A 21,438-nucleotide genomic window follows, 5' to 3' on the forward strand; every position below is an offset into this window, starting at 1 on the left:
TCATAAAATGGCGGCTACTTCTAGCGTTTGCAGTTTGCACATGTATGTAGCTCTCGTGTTCCATTTTGCATATTTTTGGTATTGAAATCGAAGTGTAAGTGCGTCGAGTCGAGCCTTGTGTTCCTCCGCCTTGCTGTTGCGAATTCACTCCAAAAATCTCCTTATTCTGTGAATTTCTGCTTTTTGTGATAGAGACACTTGTTTGTGGAATTTATGAACTTTGGTGTAATGCCGAGACGTTGTGCTTTCGGTTGTGCGCTCCGTGGTAAGTAAATTATTCTCTTAAATCTTAACAGTATAGTTTATTGACTAATCTTGTGATAAATAAAGTATCATATTAAGGTTTGTTCTACTACCGGTCCGTAGATTGAATTTGCAATCATGGTTAAAACTATTATAAACATACAGGTTTTCTACTCTTTCTACTCTTGCCCCAAAGATTAAACTCCAATCCCTCAAATCACCTTATGTCAGACTTCAGACTCCCCCTGACTCATATGGTTTAATAATAATTGACAGCTGTGCTGGCTTCTAACACCATTTTTATCAAGAGAAAAGTCAATATATGAGTCCAAAATCTAATACTAGCCCAATGGTCATAACACTATGTTATCACAATTTATCTGATGGCTTTAATAGTCACTCAATTTATTTAATAATGTTATTTATTATTTTCAGAGATTCCAATGCATCGTTTCCCAGATGCTGTCAAATTTCCTGAGCAGTTTAAAACTTGGGTCAGTCTTGTTGGTGGAAAGTGGAAACCCTTAAACATCTGATTTTGAATGTAATAAGAAGAGAATTTGTGATATACACTTTTCTGACAGACACAGAAATCATAAACAACGGCTAAGCACATTGGCAGTTCCGATGCTTCATCTGCCTGGTAAGTCCCCTAATTTAACACATATTGAGTTAATATTCGATTCTATTCCTTATTCTGTCAGATTTAGTCACACCACTAAGAATCTTTGTTGAGTTGATGGTTTTTTTGAAGGTATATTGTATCATTCTGGAAACACCTGATTTTCTTACACAGTTGTGATTACAAAATTCAATGGTTGCATTTCTAGCTGAAACTGGTTCATTATCAATGATAATCATTTTATAATGAAACATAATCTTTACATATTCACATTATTTTTCAGGACAACTACAGAGTCAAGTAATCTTAGAACAAGCTTCATCCACACAACATTTACTGCCTACAATAATACAGCAAGACAGTTCAGGTAAATAATTTTTAAAACTTATTTACAATGTCGTAAAGGTTACTATAACATAAGTGACATTCTTTATGATAACACAGAAATGGCATGGAGCGGCCACCCTCAGGGTATTAAATAATAAATTTTATTGTATGATTTAACATTGTAACCATATTTTTATGCAAAAAAAAGAAGCCCGCCCATAAAATGTTATTGATTGAAAATCCCACATTTGATCTTGATCTTAATGTCATGTTTTCATATAATATAGTCTTCATAATTTCATTTCATTTACAAATCACAATAAAAGTTCTCCGGTTCTCTGTGGCACACAAATAATAAATAATCATTAATCTATTATTATGTTTATTATTTACAGAGCCATATGTGAGCAACTTTATTTTAGAAAAAGCATCAACTTCAACAACATTCGAACCTGTGGCTGCAGGTAAAATTCACATATTTTTTTCAATTTGTTGGCTATTATCAATAATAATAAATATATAAATTAATGATTATATTTTGTTTTGAACACATACCAAAATATTATATAATATAATATATTTCTATATATTATACACAACTAAACCATAAATAAAAACAAAATTTATTTTAAATTTTGTGAGTAGTGTTGGTATGTCTTTTTTTCTATAATAGTTTTGTTTGACAGCTTATTTCAACTTGTGATTTAATTTGAGCTCTAGACTCTTAAGAAATGCTGCCCTGGTTCTACATTTTCTGAGTGCTACTTCATTATGATTTGATTTTTGGTTTTATTTTTATTTTTCTCCATTATCGTCTGATTGAAAAGATTTGAAAAGTATAGTTAAAATTCACTCTGAAAAAGTGGGCAACAAACTACATAAGTATTATTTCCAATTTCAGATGGATCTCAACAATTTATTTCAGCAAGGTGCTTGATGCTGGTACATAATTATAGTTTTATTAGCAAGCCTAAAGGAACAGCTTGAAAAGGTATTAATATTATTATACTAATATTACAAATGGGAAAGATTCTGATTTCTTTTGAACATATTGTTTTTATACTTTTTTATCCAAAAAGTGCTGAATAAATTTGTATGAAATTTGGCATAGTTTATGATCTTTTGTCTAGGTGGGCAAAGTAGTTCCCTCATAGTCCCGGAGCTGGGGTCAAAAATCAGCAAGATTCTTGTAAATGGCCCATCATTTATTTTGTAGTATGTGAGTCAGCAAAGTTAGGAAGTAGCACACCTGACAATGGCGGGCTTTGATGTAATATTACAACACTCACAAGAAATTAAACATAATAAGAAATTCGAAAGGTCTTTATTTAACAAACATTAACCATAAATGTGACAGTAATTTTATAACAGCAGATTAATGCATGAAATGACATAAGACTATTGAGCCGAATGCCTTTTTTGATGAAGGCTGCATTGGTACCTGATAGGATTGAGAACGGCTAATGTCCGTGTAGGAATGAAATTTTGAATATGTTTTTATTCATTACTAGCTGACCCGACAGACGTCGTGCTGTACATATTAAATTCTACTTCTTATCAAAACCTTTACTGGACTTCCACAAATATTCAAGACCGAAATTAGCCAAATCGATCCAGCCATTCTCAAGTTTTAGCAAGACTAACGAACAGCAATTCATTTTTATATATAGACTTTAAGACTGAATCCCTTTTCATATTGTCCATTTATTTAATACCATATAATACATATATTATACTATACAATTTGTAAATTAAACATTCTTTCACAAATCTAATGGCTCCGCAGTGCACAAAGATCAAGCATCTTCAAGCAGATATATCGCGCTTGCGAAAAAAAGGACAATCTTTCAAAGCAAGGTTAAAGGTTAGGTGGTGCAGATCGATCAATCGAATTTTGTCCGGAAAATTAACATATGTGGGTGAAGACGAAACAAAAACAGCTGCCCAACAATATTATGATAAACATAAACATTATAAAAATAAAAAATAATATGCAAACATTGCTTTTTATTTCTCCCACCCAATAACTTCAATTACTCATACCAACACTACTAAATCCTATCCTTTATGTTCTATGTTGTGGCAAAATTAAATAACTAACTCTACGCGCAATTTCAACATGGTAAAAAATTGCAATACCTACATTAAAATATAGACTTAGTTATTTAATTGTGTCACAACATTAAAAATGAATTTCATAATTTTGAGCTAATATATTATAGTTATTTTCGGGGCCAATATTCAGATGGCGCTAGTTTTCAAATAGACAGCTCATAATGCGTAGAGAGGGCTCTCTTTTCCCTATATATTATTATACTCTTTGTATAGTACTGTTCATTTCAGTAATCAGTCCTGTTTAGTAAAAGTATTATGTCCTGGATGCCTAAATATCAAAATGGGTTACAGTAACAATGGATTCGCTTTCTTTTCTTATATTGGTGTATGTTCGTTAATTAAGTTCTTTTATCTCGCATGGTCTGTCAGTCTCTACGCTAGCATATTGTAAGTCTATGGGCTAGGCTTGTAATGAGTCTGTGACTGTCATTGATTTAGTTAGACAATTTATATTTGTTATAACAACCAAACTTAATAAAATGCCGAAAAATCATAAGTAAATAATAGTTACTCAGTTACCTTACATTAGTTAGAAAATGAAGCTCCTGTGGTTCGTTTTAGTAATCATAGTTCATTTATCAGTTGCCTTAGTGCCTCCTGAATTTCAATGGAAGGCAGTAGATTTCGCATGGAAGTTCAACACGCGAGAGGCAGCAGTTAGTTCAGGGGACTACATACCTGAAAATAATATGCCAGCTGGTATTGCAAGATGGCATGATAAGTTGTTCATTACTATACCACGATGGAAAGAAGGTGACGATGCATTTTAAACTAATAATCGGGGAGACCGAGAATGATATTAGAATTTACTTGCGCGTCAGATTTGACACGGTGGGATGGTAGACTGTGTCTTCCACGGCTGGTCCAAGTTTCCGCGATTACCGAAAATTAAAGATAAACTAGGAGGTACGAGGTAACGTTTATGATTTACAAGTCAAAAGTGCCAGAACCGAATTATGGGCGTTTCCCTTCCTTTCCTCCCCATTTACAAACTAGACAGGGGGAGGGGAATTGTATTACACATGACAAAGAATATATATACTCTTCTGACGACACTAGGATTGACTTCTTTACCTAAAACTGTACCTACATCGTCTGAGGTCATCTTATAAAAATAGCTCAGTTTTTTCTGTAATATAAATAGGTTTGAAATCGTAATTTTAAATCAATATTCTATCGTTGTCAAACCTATATTAGTTGCAGATAGTTATGGAAGGCCACGACATAGTCAAACATACTTATATAGGAAATAAACAGGTAGCTATCATGAATGGTTATTTCATTATAATAATAATCACTTTAAATTACATCACCGTCTTTAGAAGCTTAAAAAATTGAAATAATGATTGCAATGACCTTTGATATACTTTGTATAATTTATGTTCCTCCATTTTTAAAACATCAATCAGATCTGTGAAGTGGATGACAACAAAGTTCGCGCGTGCGTCACCATAGATAATGATAATACACTATATACTAGAGATAGATGTGCAACTCATGTTTTTATTTTGTAAAATCAGTGTACCCAGGCCAAGAGATGGCGCTGCGTTATTTTTACGCTCTTAGCGTACCGTCGCTAGATGGCGCTAATTATGTTTATAGTTTTTACTTTTTAGTTTTACTATTGTTGTAGACCATATTGAATACATATTGATGTTTGTTTTGTGTGGGTGGAAATTTTTATTCGTTAATTAAGTTCAGCAGTCACCTTTATATAAGGAGATGCATTTTTTTTGAGAGGAGGAAATACTGTTACGTATTTACGCCTACTCGAGTGTCCGCGTAAGCGGACACCCCATACCGACTAAAACCTCCTCTGTGCTGTTAGCCCTGGCGTTCACAGCGAAGTAGGACGTGGGCCGTGGAGACGCAAAGACTACGCAACAACAGTCGCGGGGCGTCTCCTAAGGAGACTCGAACCTCAGACAGGCTGTGTGCTTGTGGGAAGGAGAGAGAATGAAGATGAAGATGAAAAGATGAGAAGAACACACTCGCCGGCGAGTGTGGTGATGTTTTGTGTAATGTATGTAAGTGTGTATGTATGTGTTTATGATTGTATGTATGTGTGTTTGTATGTATGTAAGTAGTGTGTAATGTAGGTTGAGACTATGGTGAAGGGGGAGTACCCACATGCCTTCCTAACCAAGATGTTGGGATGGTTAGGTGCCTTGTCAAAGATGCGTCGCGAGATCTCTTTAAAGTGTTGAGCTATCGTCGGAAGGAAGGAGAGCCATTAATGATTACAACAACATAGTCAAGTCTTTAATAAGTAAGTTAAGTGAGTTTTTTGCTATCACTAGCTGCATCTATCCATCTATCATGTATGTTAAATTATCGCCATCGTGGTGAAGTTGCAGCGTACCTAATAGTATAGGTGGCAGCACTTTCAATGAAAATTTTTTTCATGTGCCAATGTAGGGAAGTTGCACCCCCCTGTGCGTCACTGCTCGCTACTCGTAAATCCCTACTAGCGGGCCTACTCTGTAGAGGTCGCCTCACGTACTTGCGATATCGATACCTACACGGAGAGTGACACAGGCCTGCACATGACCAGACCAGAAACTTTCAGTATAGCTCACGTACAAGATATTTAAATATTAAAAAAACTTGTCAAAAACTTGTAAAAAGACTTGAAATATGTTGTTGCGTGTAAGGTGACCAGCATAATTCCGCAAATAATTTATTTCTCGTCGCAGCAGTTAATTCTGTCCTTTTAAATAGGTACCAGTAACTCGTTACAAATAAACAGATCACTAATAACACACTAGCAATTGAACTATCTGGACTGAATATTCACTTTATCGCTCAGTTACAAAAACAATAAACTGATCAATTGAGTCTATATACGTTTATTCACATAAGGATTATTCGCAAATGATGTCGAACAGTGTCATAACTAATAAACAAGAAAGTATAAACTGGTGCACATTGCTTTTGTAAAAGCAATAATTTATGTCATACTTAACCTTAGTTTGTGAGTGATAAAGTCGAGATTACCTTACGCCGGTGGGTACTTATGATTAAAAAATAGTTTAGATTCTTCGACATTTTTAAACATAATAGCAAGCAAATGAATTTATAAATAATGAATGTTTTTTAGGAATACCCTCATCTTTAAACTACATTTTTTTGAACGGCAGCCAGTCGCAGCCTCTCAATCCGTACCCCAGCTGGGAGCATGCCTTCGTATCAAGAAAAGCCAGGCGCACCAGGTCCAATAGCACGGTGGTCTCAGCGTTCAGAGTTCATGTAGATAGTTGTGACAGACTGTGGGTAGTTGATAATGGGGTCGCTGATATGTTAAGTAAGAAGCTATATTTATTATCCATTATCTAATTCAGCTTAGTTCTATAGCTCCCGCGTATTGTGATTGCTACCTAAATTATCATTTATGTCTGCATGATTAAATCAAATCAAATCAAAATTACTTTGTAAATATAGCTCCAATAATGTCATTTACCAATGGCAAAAGTTTTTGAAGTGAAACTTCTTTAGAATCGTTGTGATTTCAAACCGGATGCAACGAAAAAAACGACAGGTACGAGACACCAATACAAAAATGTGTGAGATGAAGCCGGCAAAGAATGAGACAGAAATATGCATACTATTTTATTTTTATGTATGACACGAGTAGGTATACCTTAATATATTCATATGTCATACGCACGGCTTATAACTGCATAGACACCAGGAGAACATAAATATGGTAGCGGTATTAGTAATGTCTTTCATAGACGTTGAAATCATGTGTCATCCTAGCAACATGTACCAGGACTTCATATGCAGTATAGAGGTTCATGCACAATGCAGGTTTCACTTCTGACATGTGTACTTTGTACACACGCTTTTTTTTTTCTTTTTCTCAGTCACCACCACTGTAAATAAATGAAGTGTGGATACACAACCACCCTGTGCTAAAGTTAAACCTTAGTTAAACGCAAGCGTCAACAGGTCCGTGTGTCTCCATTGTCGCTTAGGACGTCCGCGCCCCACGATTAGCTTGTAATCCGTGACAGTGCGGTGACAATGCGTTGCATAAACATTACCAAACTTTGATAAGAGTAAATTAATAATTATTTTTAATGTTTTATTGTTATTCAAGTGGAATTCCTACTGATTTGGAACATTTAATAAGGAGTAATGGACTAATTCCATCCGGACCAGCAGATTTTGAGGGATCTAGTTAAGATAATATCTTGGTTATCATTTTTAAATCACTAACCTATCGCACTGACCTCTACTTTTTACCACTAGACTGGCGGCTGTCAAAGTGTTTTTGTGCCTGTTTGATATTTGCCATTTTGGCGCTGTTGGCCATGTAGCGAGAGTCTGTGTTACTGAAACTAGTGATGACAACCTCAGCAAAAATACTTCAGAGAGTACGTTCCTTCGCAGCCTGTATTATACGTCAAAATTAGTTCTACGAACGCTCACGAGTGGCGCTTCAAATAGGCACAAAAAGTTTGCTGTCAAACATATGGAACAGCCTGTTCAGTGATACTATACAGGTCGGTGACCTATCGTTAGTGTCTATTCAAATTCAAATGTTTTTATTCCAAATAGGATGTTACATCACTTATTGAAAGTCAAAAAACAGACCTGAGAAGAATGGGCGCAACAAACTCAGCGGGCTTTTTTTTTCATCGAATAAAAATGTTAACAAAGTAATATTGTACAATTAAACTTATTATTTAATAGCTTGAGGGCGGTCACTCCATTCCCAATCTGTGGTATCATTAAGAAAGTCATTTAAGTTATAGTAACCTTTACCACGCAAACGTTTTTTAACAATTCTTTTGAATAACGTAATACTTTTGTTTTGAACATTTTCTGGGATCTTGTTGTAAAAGCATCGCCCCACAAAAGACTTACTAACTCGACTTAGCCGAGTAGTAGGCATCATAAGTTTATGTCTGTTCCTGGTGTTAACATTATGGTTATGACAGTTTTTGGCAAATTCACTTATGTGCCTATGAACATACATTACATTATCAAAAATATATTGAGAAGCAACAGTCAAGATGTTAATTTCTTTGAATTTTTCTCTCAATGATTCTTTAGGACCTAGGTTATAAATAGCGCGAATAGATCTCTTCTGCAGCACAAATATTGTATTAATATGGGCAGCGTTGCCCCATAGCAATATAAAAAAAAAAAAAAATTTTTTTCAAATTCAAATTCAAAATTTCTATATTTGGTATTAAATTATATATACAAAATTACTTAAATCTACTTATTAAAGCAATTTACAATTAAGCCTTATATATGTAGGTATCAGAAAACTTATTTCTACAACCCTATCTACGCATTGAGGGATAAAACTTTATTATGCTTAAAAAACTAATACATGAGGTTTGTGGGGGGGGGGGGGGGGGGGGAATCCAGGAAACTGGGAAAACCTGTCTATTTGCTGTTGATATAACGTAATATTAACCTATCACTTAACCTAACTTAAGACTAATGACTAGAACTTAAAAACTAACTTAAAAACTAAGGTAAATAAATACATAGATATGTATACATACATATATAATATATAAATATAAGAGGGGTGTGGGGTGGGGGGGGGGGATCTTGGGAAAGGGAAGGAGGGAGAGGGAATAGGAGGCCAGTTTTCGCCGTTATTTAATTCTTATAACTAAACCAATTTACAATATATTGGTTTTACATTTATTCAGACCTAGCTAGAACTCTGTGTGCGTGAGTGTGTGTTTGTGTATACGCTAGTGTTCTGTGAGCTCTAACCAGTTGTGATGTGGTAATGCATGTTTATAACGTTTTATGCTGAGGCAGTACTCTGTGACTTACGACTACAAGTCGACCGGAGGGCGGGGTTTATTCCGTCCTTCAGTCGGCGTAGCCCTCTGTAGAAGCTATGAGATATCTCTTGTATGTGTTGTTCTAGTGTTGGGATGTTTTTCTTTACATGAAGTCGTTTAAGATTTGTACCCGGGTGGGTCCGGTAGATGGTTTTAAGGGATCTATTTTGCACAGTTTGTAGTTTACGATAGTTGTTTTGATTTGTGTTAATCCATACCGGACTTGCGTATGTCATGACCGGGCGTATGTACGACTGGTATAGTAGACGCTTGTTACTAGTTGAGAGAGTGGAATTCCTATAGAAAATGGGTCTCAACAGGCTCAAGGCAGTAAGTGCCTTAGTGCGGGCATAATTAATATGAGGCGTGAAGAAAAGTTTCCGGTCGAGGATAAGTCCTAGGTATTTAGCCTGTGACTGCCATTCGACCGGGTGGTTATTAATATGTGGCTTTAAAGAGATATTGAGTTTACGGGAAGTTTTGTATGAGAAAAGAACCGCCTCGGTCTTTGTGTCATTGATTTTAAGCTTCCACTTAGAGAAGTAGTTGCTTACACAATGTAGGGCTGTATTAAGGTGGGAGACTATAGATTTGATGTTCTTACTGCTGTACAGATAAGCTGTGTCATCAGCGTACAGGGCGAGGACCGTGTTCGGAGGTATTGGGATGTCTCTCATATAGAGTAAAAATGCCCTCGGTGAGATGATGGAGCCCTGTGGAACACCTGCTACTACTGGATGTGGGGGGGATAAACTATTTTTGACTCTAACTCTAAGAAATCTATTCGTAAGGAATGATTTTATTATTCTACAATATTCAAAGGGGACTTGTGCTTCGAATAATTTGTGAACTAAGGCATCATGCCAGACGGTATCGAAGGCTTTCTCAAGGTCGAGTAGAACCATACCAGTCTGGTGTCTCAAGTTAAATTGGTGTGTTATATGTTCGACTACGCGCGCCAGTTGGTGAGTAGTCGCGTGTGACCTTCGGAAACCGAATTGTTCCTCAGGTAGGTTTGATTCTATAAGTGAGTTTATTCTATTATTAATTAAAATTTCTAATATTTTACTTTGTGTGCAAAGTAAACTAATTGGTTTGTAGTTCGCGGGGGAGGTGGGATCTTTTCCCGGTTTGTGTATCGCGGTGATTACTGCTATTTTCCAGGACGAGGGAAAATAGGTAAGACGAAGGCACGCATTAAATATATTAACTAAGGTGTCTATTGCTTTTGAAGGGAGGTGTTTTAGAAGTATTAAGCCAGAGGGAATTGTCGCGGGTGTCAAGCGATTCGAGCATTTTGTTCCATTCGTTGGAAGTGAGAGATTTTATTTTAAAAGATATTTGGTTTTGAAGTGAATTAATAATCGTGTTAAACCGACGCGTATGAAGTCTCTGTGCGTGATGTCGGTATTGGTTTTTTAGTTTGATAAGTCTTGTTATGTCGTGTGGAAGTTTGTTTGTTTGTTTCGGTGTGAACGTCGGGATTCGCGTTACGGGCTTTGATTATAGCGTCAGTCAGTGTTTGTATGGCGTTGTCCACTAATTCGGGTCGGTGTAATTTTAAGGAGCCGGGGGAGGGGAGGGCTTCGTTAATATGTTTTTTATAAGTGTCCCATTTAGCATTACCGTATTTAAAGATAGGTCGCGAGATGCGCGGGATGAGGCTATTAATTTCGAAAATAATGGGACAATGGTCCGAGATAACGTCATAAGTCAGTGGGTCTGTAATGTTTGTGATGTTTTTGGCAAGGGTGAGTTGTAATTTAGCGGCAGAGTGCCTAGGGTTGGAGGGGAGGTGGGTCGCTTTGTCCGGAATTAAAATATTATATTCGTGACCTGCAAAGTGATTAAAAAGACGCGATCCATTGGAATTTGTTCGATTGCAATCCCAGTGTCTATGGCGGGCGTTAAAATCTCCGGAACAGATGACGGTGTTGCCGAGAGAGAGAGCTTTTGCGATGGCTGTCGTGATTCTACTGTCTTGCTTAGGGCAATAAAAGTTAACTATTGTGACGGGTGTCTGTCCGCGGTGAGACTCTAATCTAATTGCAATTATATCGCATATATCATGCTCCACCGGTGGAAGTGAATGATGCGATATATTTGACTTGACAAAAATTGCGACGCCACCTCGGGCGCGGTTGTCTGTCTGTCCGTCACGTCTGTAGCAGGTGTAACCGGGAATTGAAAAACGTCGTGCGGGAACGAGGTGTGTTTCTTGTATGAGTGTAATGTCGATATTGTGTGTACCTAGGAAATGTATGAGTTCTCTTTTCCTACTCACAATACCGTTTATGTTAAGCGACGCTACTCGTAGAGGACGAGCAGTGCCAGTCGGGGGAGGGGTCGCCGTCTCTTCATCCATGGATGCTCAGGAACTCAAATACTGTGATGATTTGCTCCTCGTAGCTCATGCTGCGGCGGAGCAGAGGCTTCAGCTGACCTGCGATTTTAATTAATTTTATAATTTCATGGGTTGACATTTCCTCAGAGTCTGGCTCTTCGGTTGTTTTAAAGGGGGCCGAGTCTGTCTCGACTCTTTTAAAGCCACCTGGCAAAGGGCCAGTGGGCCTAAGGCCTGGGAAGATTTGTCTTCCGGACTGGGTGCCCGTGAGGGGCGGCGGTCCGACAGTGGACCGCGTTGTGGGTGGCTGAAGGCCTGACGGTGACGGGGCGTTCCCTGTCATTACTGAGTTCCACCCGCGGCCGTTCGCCATGTTCGATTTGAACAGGCGGGGCTGTGGTGGTGCGCTTTGGCGGGTCTGGAAGCGCTCCTGGCGCTCCTTGACGGCCGCAAGGTAGATGCGGCGTTGGGGGCACTGGCGGTACGAGGCCGCGTGCTCTCCGCCGCAGTTGCAGCACCGGACTGGAGCCTCCTCCTTCCGGTCGCACTCCGCTGTGAGGTGGGCTCCCGTGCACTTGACGCAGCGGGCGGCCCGGTTGCAGTTCCATTCTGCATGTCCGAATGTCTGGCACCTGGAACACATGGTGCCGTATTTATTATTGGATTTATATTTATAAATTCGCACCGATTGGTGACAAATATATTTAATTTTCCTGAAGGCACCGATATCAGTGCACTTCGGGAGCGTCACTTGGTACCTTGGTACCAGTGCATCGCCCTTGAAGGCGACCACTTTTGTGGGTTTGAACCCCAGTTCCAGGAGTGCACTACCTAGCTCCTCTGCGGAGCTGTAGTACAGACCTTGGACGACAGAGATGTGAGCTCTGTCGTCCTTGTCAGTGTATGTGTGGAACTGCAAACGTTCCACACCTTTGAGCGCTGCAAGGGCCGATTCTTTATCGGCCTTAGTCTTGCAGGACAGCTGTGCCATATGTGGCTGGATATTGAAATTAAAATTTTTAATGCCCGCGGCGAGAAGCGCCGCTCGGCACCTTTCAAAATCAAAGTTCTCCTTGGAGATAATAATTGGAGTAGGCCTCGCCTGTGAGGGCTTGGCCGTTACCTTGGCCCCCGGTGTCTCCTGTACCGGGAGCGGCTTAAATACGTTGGCCGTCGCCAACGGCTTGGGGCGTCCGTTGTCCGGGCGCGGCTTGGCCGCACGCCGCCGCCTCACGGCGATCCAGTCCGGCCGCGCGCCGTGCAGCCGCTGGCCGGACTCCCGCTCCGGCGGCGAGGCCGGGCTGTCCATATCCATCTCGGCGATCACCTTCGCCGCGGGTTGCTCACCGGCGCTAGGGCAGCCCCTCTTCATGTCCTGCGACACAGAGTACAACACACTAATTAATCAACTGCTTCGAAACCGTTAAAAAGCGCGCCAAAGGGGCGCGTGTAATTAATAATACTCGGAATTGCGACAATAAGTTCCACAAAAACCAGCGCGCAAACACGTCTCGTCCGTTCAAGCGCAGGTAGCGGAATCCCATAGCAATATACCATAGGACATAATACTATGGAAATAACTATAGTATACTCGTCGCGCAGTATCTATGTCAGTTAATTGTCTAATCTTTTTAGCCGCGTATGCTGCAGAACTAAGTCTGTTCGCCAATCCTTCAATATTGTAATTTGTAATCTTGAGTTATGCCAAGAAATATAGCAGATTCCACCGGTTCTATCACCTCTCCGTTTAACAAAACATTTGCATTTACATTTTTGACATTTGGTACGGTAAATTTAATATATTTATGTTTCTTGCTATTTAACAATAGGTTATTAGCTCTAAACCAGTACACGATGTCAGATAGAATATCGTTCACTTCGTCATAAATAGCTTGGTTTCTTTTCACTTTGAAAATCAGTGAAGTGTCGTCCGCAAACAATACTACCTTGTTTTTTCTCTATAAGATTAGGAAGATCATTAATATAGATAAGGAAGAAGAAGGGTCCAAGAATAGACCCTTGTGGTACCCCCATACTGAGAATTAATTCCATATTAGGACATCAACTATATTATATTGATATTATATCATAATCATGTTTTTATATTGGTTAATGATTACTATGTCTCTCTTTTGAAGATATTATATTCGTAATCAACATTGCCCCACCAGATACAAAACCGAAAAGCATTGGACAGTGCCAATCTGAAAAATGCTTTTGAAGCCGTGAAATCCCCAAACAATGGGTTATAAGAAAACTGCGCAAATCTGTAGTATATCTCGGACTAACCTCTTTCTGTTTTGAACATAAGCGTTAGTATAATAAACGAGTAGCTGTAAGAAAAACAAACGAAAGACCACGAAAACCAGTGTTGGAGTCTGGATTATGTTCTGATGAAGATCCACCATATCTAAAATCTAGCGATTATTGTGACGATAAGCCCTCTGTTTTTCAACCTAACGATCCCAATGCTGATGCTGCCGAGTGCATGTACTGCTCTGGTTTTGTCAGTGAAGACTTTTGTCTGAAAAAGATTGGATTCAGTGCATTGCCTGTGGACAATGATGCCACGTTCAGGGTTCGGGAGCAGAATATGCAGATTTTATTTGTGATTTTTGCTTGCAGGGTTAATTATATTATTTTATTCTAATTGATAAGACTTATTAGACCCTATTATGGAATACTTACTATATTCCATAATAGGGTCACATTTTTGGTCGATTTATTTTAGTTAATGGTATTTGAGAAAGTGCCTATTATTTGTTGATTTAATTATTGAAAATTTATTGAATTAGGCGTTACTTTGCGGAAATCCATAATTATACAAATGATTTAAGTTTTCTTTAGTGTTAATTCCGCCAATATTTGTTTTTAAAACAATTCGACACGTGTTTCGCCTCTACACGAGGCATCCTTTTAGCATTTATATGATTTAATTATTATTTTTTATGAGTGACTATTACTGCATATAATTATAACCCATGAGACTGATAAAAAGAACACTCATATACTGATATTTTTAAAATTTGTTTAAGTATACCATATTCGGTCCTTTTCCCCCTACTAACAAAGTCAAAGTCAAAAATATTTTATTGAGATAAAATCAACAGATTGCAATAAAAAAGAAATTAATTCCATACCTAACACAATACGAAGGAATAATTCAGTACATGTTTAACGATGATTTTAACACGAAACAATAGGCGATAGGTGTTGTCTTAATAATTTTTTTTTAAATAAAACACTTTTAAAGGATTAAAACGCGTGTAATTGTGACGGTTTTACATTAGATGTTTGCGTAAAAAGTTACATTTTTATTTTAGTTAACCCGAAGTTTCAAGAACTTTCCAGATTTGTCCCCCTGAAAACGAGATGTGAGAGAAAATGTAACTTTTTACGCAAACATCTAATGTAAAACCGTTACAATTACACGCGTTTTAATCCTTTAAAAGTGTTTTATTTAAATGTGTAACACTCGCGTTAATCAAAGAAAATATAATTTTTTTTAGCCAACGTGAGACAGGTTGGAGCTCCAGCGATATTGGTATTTGATTTGCATGAAAACAAGCTGTTGCATCGACACGAATTCAATGACGATGTCCTCAAAGAATCGTCAGTTCTAACAGGAATTGTGAGTAACCAATTATATCGAAAACCAATAATAACTACTACAAAAAACTAATTATTTTGCCATGCAGAGAGGCAGTTAACCGCCCCGTAAGTATCTTGAATAATAGAGTTTGTAGGAAAGGGTTGACGCCAGTGAAAGTATATTTGAACAGTAACAATTTGAAATCCGTATCCTAGGTCTTTGATGTCCTTTTTGCTTTGGGAGACATGCGTAGGAAGTAATATAAACGTAAGGGCCTCCCGGTAGTAATAAGTGATCACAGCCTATACTCTTTTTTTATGGAAAAGGAGGACAAACGAGCGTACGGGTCAGCTGGGGTTAAGGCGACACTAAATGCCAGCGACCTTGAGCGATATGAGTTCACGGCTGCCGGCCCGCCATCTATTCAACAAAGCCAATATTTTCAAAATTTTTGAGTGGAAAACAGTTTATATGCTTACAATCCTCGTTATTCACTACTAATCTGAATAAATGGACCTACACAAGAAAGTAGAAGGTATAAGAATTACTTTTCTGAGAGAAGTACCAAAAAAATGCGTCACGCCATGCCAAAAAACTTGTTTAACTTCAAAGAAAAGTGGTAGTTCAAAACGGCTCGGCAGTGTTAACTATAACCAAACAGCAAGCATTAGCAACCTACAAATAAGACTTAAGGATATGTGTAACAGGTTTAAGTAGTGTTCATAGCTTGAAATGCTATACTTTCACCACAAAACTTGTCTAAAAACACCATGTCTGCGTGTTTCTGCTTACTGTTCGCCTTAAGTGCTTCACCGCCGCCAACATTGTCTTGCAACACCAGAGGAATCACAGGCGTTGCCAGCCTTCAAAGAAGGTGTACGCGCTTTTTTTGAAGGTACCCATGTCGTATCGTCCCGGACACCTCATAAGGAAGTTCATACCACAGCTTTGTAGTACGTGGAAGAAAGCTACGTAATATGACGTTAGTTGTTAACGTTGAGGAACGTTTTGCCTCGCACTGCCACTTTGTAGATTAATTATCCGCTGTAGTTATTCCGAACCAATACGACTCCAAATTTAAGACCGCCAACGCATCTCTCTTTTTTTTTGCGTATGTTCATGGGCAGTTTCCTTACCACTTACAATGACGTGAGTCTCTTGCTACCTCTTATATAAAAAAAAACGCTCCGTGCAGCCAGCTGATAGACAGAAAGACGGCCAGGTCTTATTAATATAATTCACAAAACCCTTAGAGTACGGGACCCTAAAAACATTAATCGGTTACAGTATATTTCAGTAGGTCGTACCTACCTTTTATATTAATATTGTATATTTTATTAAAAAGAGCGCAAAAAATTATGCTGAGAGAGCTTCTTCTTCTCTCTTATAGCGCCATTTGTTTCCGAAGCGGTGGTAGTAGGTATTAGAAATGACATCAAAAAAAATTCTAAGGGAAGCATTTTGAAATTTTTTTTTTATGAAAATAAGGGACGAGACGAGCAGCTGATGGTAATTGGTACGCCCTGCCCATTACAACCCAGTGCCGCTTAGGATTCTTGAAAAACCCAAAAATTTTGAGCGGCACTACAACTGAGCTCGTCACCTTGAGACATACATAATTTACGTAGACGTAATTTTACTAGCTACGGAAACCTTCAGACCGAAACACAATAATGTTTACACATTACTGCTTCACGGCGGAAAAGGCGCCTTTGTGGTACCCATAATCCAGCCGGCATCCTGTGCAAAGAAGCCTCACCCTAGAGCCTTCCAATGACTTTTATTTATAAAATGAATGCACGGGTAGACACAAAAATTTAAAAATATTTCACTTAAACAAATCAATTTTCCATAATATTATTTCGGAATAACCTACTTGTCCCACGCGGCGCCTGTCAGAACTTGTAGGTAAGTAGCGCCTACATAAATTAGTAATGAAAGGGGTTCTTTTTAAATAGTATACAATTAGTTTGTTTGAAAGTTTGAAAATTTCAATTATTCCATTATGTTTAATTTTTATTTTTTAGACCATGCTTTGTACTTACATATAATTTTATTTCTAGGTCGTGGAAAACCTTGGCCCCTGTCCTTGCGATTCTTTCGCGTACATCCCGGACATGGGCTCCAACGCTCTCATTGTTTATAATTTAGAACAGAACGATGCCTGGAGAATAGAGAACCAATACTTCCACTTCGATCCCCACTCAAGCGTCTATAACGTGGGAGGAGTGGAGTTCTACTGGAACGACGGCATCTCCACAGCGGTGTTATCTCCACCCAGAAAAGGGTACGTAAGCTTTATTTATTTCTGAATAACGATTTCAACGATATAAAAAGTTACGTCGTTAAGTACTTCTGATATTGACGTTTTAGAATAAAAATAAAATCTCCTTGGTGTTAGATTTCAGAATGAAATCTTTTACACATGATTGCAGCGGTGGATTTACACTAGGTGCAGTTGGGGCAAGTGCCCAGGTTGGCAAATTTGTTAGGGCGGCAAAATTTTAAAAGTGAAAAAATATTTTTTTAGTCTTATCAAGATTGCTCAATATAATTAATTAATTCTGTTACTTGATAATTTTTGGTTTAATTGATAATTCAAGAAATTCAATTTATCCATTATTTGTAAATTATATTTTGGCACGTTTAGTAAAAATTTATAATTATATTTTATATTACAAAAACATTAATAGTTTCTGCAATGAATTAGTTATTTTAGTTTTGAAAAATAAAATATATAAAGTATGAGTTTGTCCCGTGCCCAGGGGCGGCGCGGCATAGGGTTTAAATCCGGCCCTGCATGATTGATAGAAAAATGTAAATTTAAAAAATCGGCTTAGTGTGAGTCGGATTCGAATATGAAGGGTTCCGTAGCAGTAAGTAACATAATGTAAAAGTTCTTTGTAACTTTGATCGATTTTAATAATAGTGTATTTTTTTTTAACTCAAGTCATTTATGACGTACATCTACTTACTAGATCTCGTTCAAACCAATTTTCCGTGGAAGATTGCATGGTAATGTACATCATATATTTATTTTAGTGTTATCATTCTCAAGTTACTTTGGAAGTGTCTCTCGTACAAACTATTAAGTTGTGAAGCCCTATCCATAGATATGTACGGGTTTGATGAAAAAAAAAAATAATTTCAGTTCCATGTATGGGGAACTTCCAAAATTTATAGTTTTTTTCTATTTTTGTGTAAAAATCTTAATGCGGTTCACAGAATACGTCTACTTATACCAAGTTTCAACAGTAAAGTTCTTATAGTTTCGAAAAGAAGTGGCTGTGACATACGGACGGACAGATATGACGAATTCATAAGAATTCCGTTTCTTGCCATCTTGCACAAAAATCAGTTTGGTTTCACTAGGGGCTTATCAACAATTAATGCGGGTACTAGACTCATTGAGCACATCTTTGACACCTGGGAAGAGTCACAGGATGCATTGGGCATTTTTTGTGATTTGTCAAAAGCATTTGACTGCGTCCACCATGAAACTTTACTCCTAAAACTAAAGCATTATGGAGTGAAAAATAGAGCCCTAAATCTGTTAAAATCATATTTAAGCGAAAGAGTTCAGATAGTCGATGTAAATGGCAAACGGTCTTCGGGTAAACCTGTGGGAATAGGTGTTCCACAGGATTCTATTCTCGGTCCTTTCTTGTTTCTTATATATATTAACGATCTACCGTTTGTGGTAGATGATAGCCATGAGATTTTATTGTTTGCTGATGATACTTCACTTATTTTTAAAGAGAAGCGACGTGCGGATATTGATGACGAGGTAAGCAATGCACTCTCAAAGATAGTGCGTTGGTTTGAGACGAATAATCGGCACTTAAACAGTAAAAAAACAAAGTGATTACGGTTCATTACACCAAACACAGCGGAGGTACAAACCAACGTACTTATAAATGACCAGAGATTGGAACTTGTGGACACGGTCTTCTCGGGTATCACGTTAGATAAACAGCTTCAGTGGGGTCCACATATTACCCATCTAGCAGATAGACTCTGCTCTGCCGCATATGCAGTTAGAAAGATTAGAGAGCACACGAATGTTGCGACCGCTAGATTAGTGTACTTTACTTATTTTCACAGCATCATTACGTACGGTATATTACTATGGGGTCATGCTGCTGACATTGATATAGTGTTTGCACTGCAAAAGAGAGCTGTTCGTGCTATATATCAGCTTGGTTATAGACAGTCTCTCAAAGAAAAATTTAAATAAATAAATATTATGACTGTTCATTGTCAGTACATTTATGAAAATTTAATATATGTTCACAAAAATCGTCACCTTTTTGCTCTTAATAGTGATTTTCATTATTATAACACTAGAAATAAGGGATTGTTTGTAACTAATTCTAGTAGGCTTCATAAGATACATAATAGCTTTAAGGGTAAATGTATACACTTCTACAATAAAGTCCCAGCCACTGTTCAGGCATTATCTATAAATAAATTTAAATGTTTTATAAAAAAATGGCTCTGTCGTAAATCCTTTTACTCCACTGCTGAATATCTAAATGATCGGACAGCCTGGGACTAGATTGTGATTATTTTATAGCGATAGAAATGACTGTACAATATTGTATATTTTTATTGAAAAGAGCGCAAAAAAAGAATGCTGGGAGAGTTTCTTGCGCCGCTTCTTCTCTCTCAGAGCGCCATTTGTTTCGGAAGCGGTAGTAATATAAGAAATGAGATCAAAAAGAATTCTAAAGGAATCAATTTTGAGAAAATAAATGCCTTTTTATGCCTTTATGCTACGGAAACCTAAAGAGAAAACGTTGGTCTGTTTGTCTTTCCATTTGGTTTTAAATGAAAGATGGATTAGCTTACTAACTAACTAATCAATCCTGTGTTTGGAAAGGATACGGCTTATGAACGCACCGCGCGTTTTTGGTATATTCGTTTCCATACATACTACTATTTGAAGAACAAACTCAGAGGAAGACAGTCACCAAGGAAACTATTGATCAAATGACTGTGAACTACCGAGGAGTCAGCGGCATAGATTGATGCTACCCACAATATTGACCCATTTGGATCAAATCGGTAAAATAGAACAGATTTTTTAGTGCGCCATGCTTAATCTGACAGAGAATTTTGTTTCTAGACATCGTGACATTTACTTTCACCCAACATCAAGTACTAAACAGTTCCGCGTCTCCAGCAAGCTGCTGAAGGACAAGAATATACCAAGAGAAGTTTTATTCGGCGCAGTTGAGGTAAGTTTGAGTGACTTTCTATTAACGTTTATTAGATGTTTCATCGTAACATCCTGCGTAGGTACTGGGGTTCGAGCTAATACTGGGGTGCAATAGATGGGGGGGATACTAGGAGTCACACAATATTGTGTATTTGATTAAAAAGGGCGTAAAAAAAAAATAATGCTGGGAGAGTTTCTTGCGCCGATTCTTCTCTTTCAGAGTGCCATTTGTTTCCGAAAAGGTAGTAGTGTCTAGTATATTAGATTAGAATTCTAACGGAATCAATTTTGAGAAAATAAATGCCTTTTATGCCACTAGTACTGTGGCACGTTATCGAGTATCGTTTTTTTTTGATACAGCATAGACAACAATGTCGGAATATTGTTGCTTATGAATGCTCTTTAATTTCAACATTGACGTACAATAAACAACTAGATTCACAATAACGTTCAAAAATTGTCTGAAGCAAAACTCTGCCTACGCGTATATTAGGCAGAGTTTTCGTTCTGTTCAGTTTCGACCGCGCTTTAAATACAACACCACGCAATGACAAAGTGTACAGTGAAAACTGTCCAACGGCATAATATACAAACGTAAAAAGGATGGAGAGTCGAATTTCAGGTAAGTGCCCCTTTATATTAACAAAATTATGTGACTAAGTTGACGTTTTTAACCATTTTTCTAAATAATTTGAATTGTTAAAACAAAATCTTCTTGCCTCGTGTTCGCGTCTGTATACAACAGACTCTGAACATTACTGCCACGAAATAAGGTGTTAATTTGAATGAATGTTTTAATGTTATCTGTATAAGATACGTATATAGAACTCTGCTCGGACATTTTTAAGACGATTGGGAGTCTAGCTGTTACTTATTGTACGTCAATGATACTTAATTGATTACCTCGATACATGGTGTTGTAGTGAAGCTATACTAGTAAAATATATGTCAATCTTAAACAATTTGTTATGTTTTAAAGTGATAACCCTGACTTTTGGGATTGATTGCATAAAAAATTTGAAAACAAAATTTTATGAAGATACGGGACTCGTTTTCAAATTTTATTTGTGTAATTAATCCCAAAGTGAAGGATATCGCTTTAAAACATAACAAATTGTTTAGATTTACAAGAGCGACATCTCAAGTCAATTTCCT

General features: G+C 37.6%; 1 protein-coding gene across 4 annotated transcripts in view; it reads left to right on the forward strand.

Annotated features, from left to right (window-relative positions):
- LOC126977968 (L-dopachrome tautomerase yellow-f2-like) overlaps window positions 1-21,438 on the forward strand; it is a 24,905-nt gene continuing 3,467 nt past the window's right edge. The window contains exons 1-8 of one of the 4 annotated variants that reach the window (XM_050826690.1): window positions 1-265; window positions 679-886; window positions 1,149-1,232; window positions 1,588-1,656; window positions 2,094-2,183; window positions 14,980-15,101; window positions 17,126-17,349; window positions 20,191-20,302. In XM_050826690.1, the coding sequence (XP_050682647.1) occupies window positions 17,180-17,349; window positions 20,191-20,302 (282 nt within the window). In that variant the 5' untranslated portion in view covers window positions 1-265; window positions 679-886; window positions 1,149-1,232; ... (2 more) ...; window positions 14,980-15,101; window positions 17,126-17,179. Of the gene's footprint in view, window positions 266-678; window positions 887-1,148; window positions 1,233-1,587; window positions 1,657-2,093; window positions 2,184-3,759; window positions 4,061-4,101; window positions 4,214-6,407; window positions 6,612-14,979; window positions 15,102-17,125; window positions 17,350-20,190; window positions 20,303-21,438 lie in introns of those variants that run through there. The other 3 variants (XM_050826686.1, XM_050826688.1, XM_050826689.1) reach the window with 3 other exon arrangements.

This window comes from Leptidea sinapis, chromosome 46 (genome assembly GCF_905404315.1).
Source record: "Leptidea sinapis chromosome 46, ilLepSina1.1, whole genome shotgun sequence".
NCBI lineage: Eukaryota > Metazoa > Arthropoda > Insecta > Lepidoptera > Pieridae > Leptidea > Leptidea sinapis.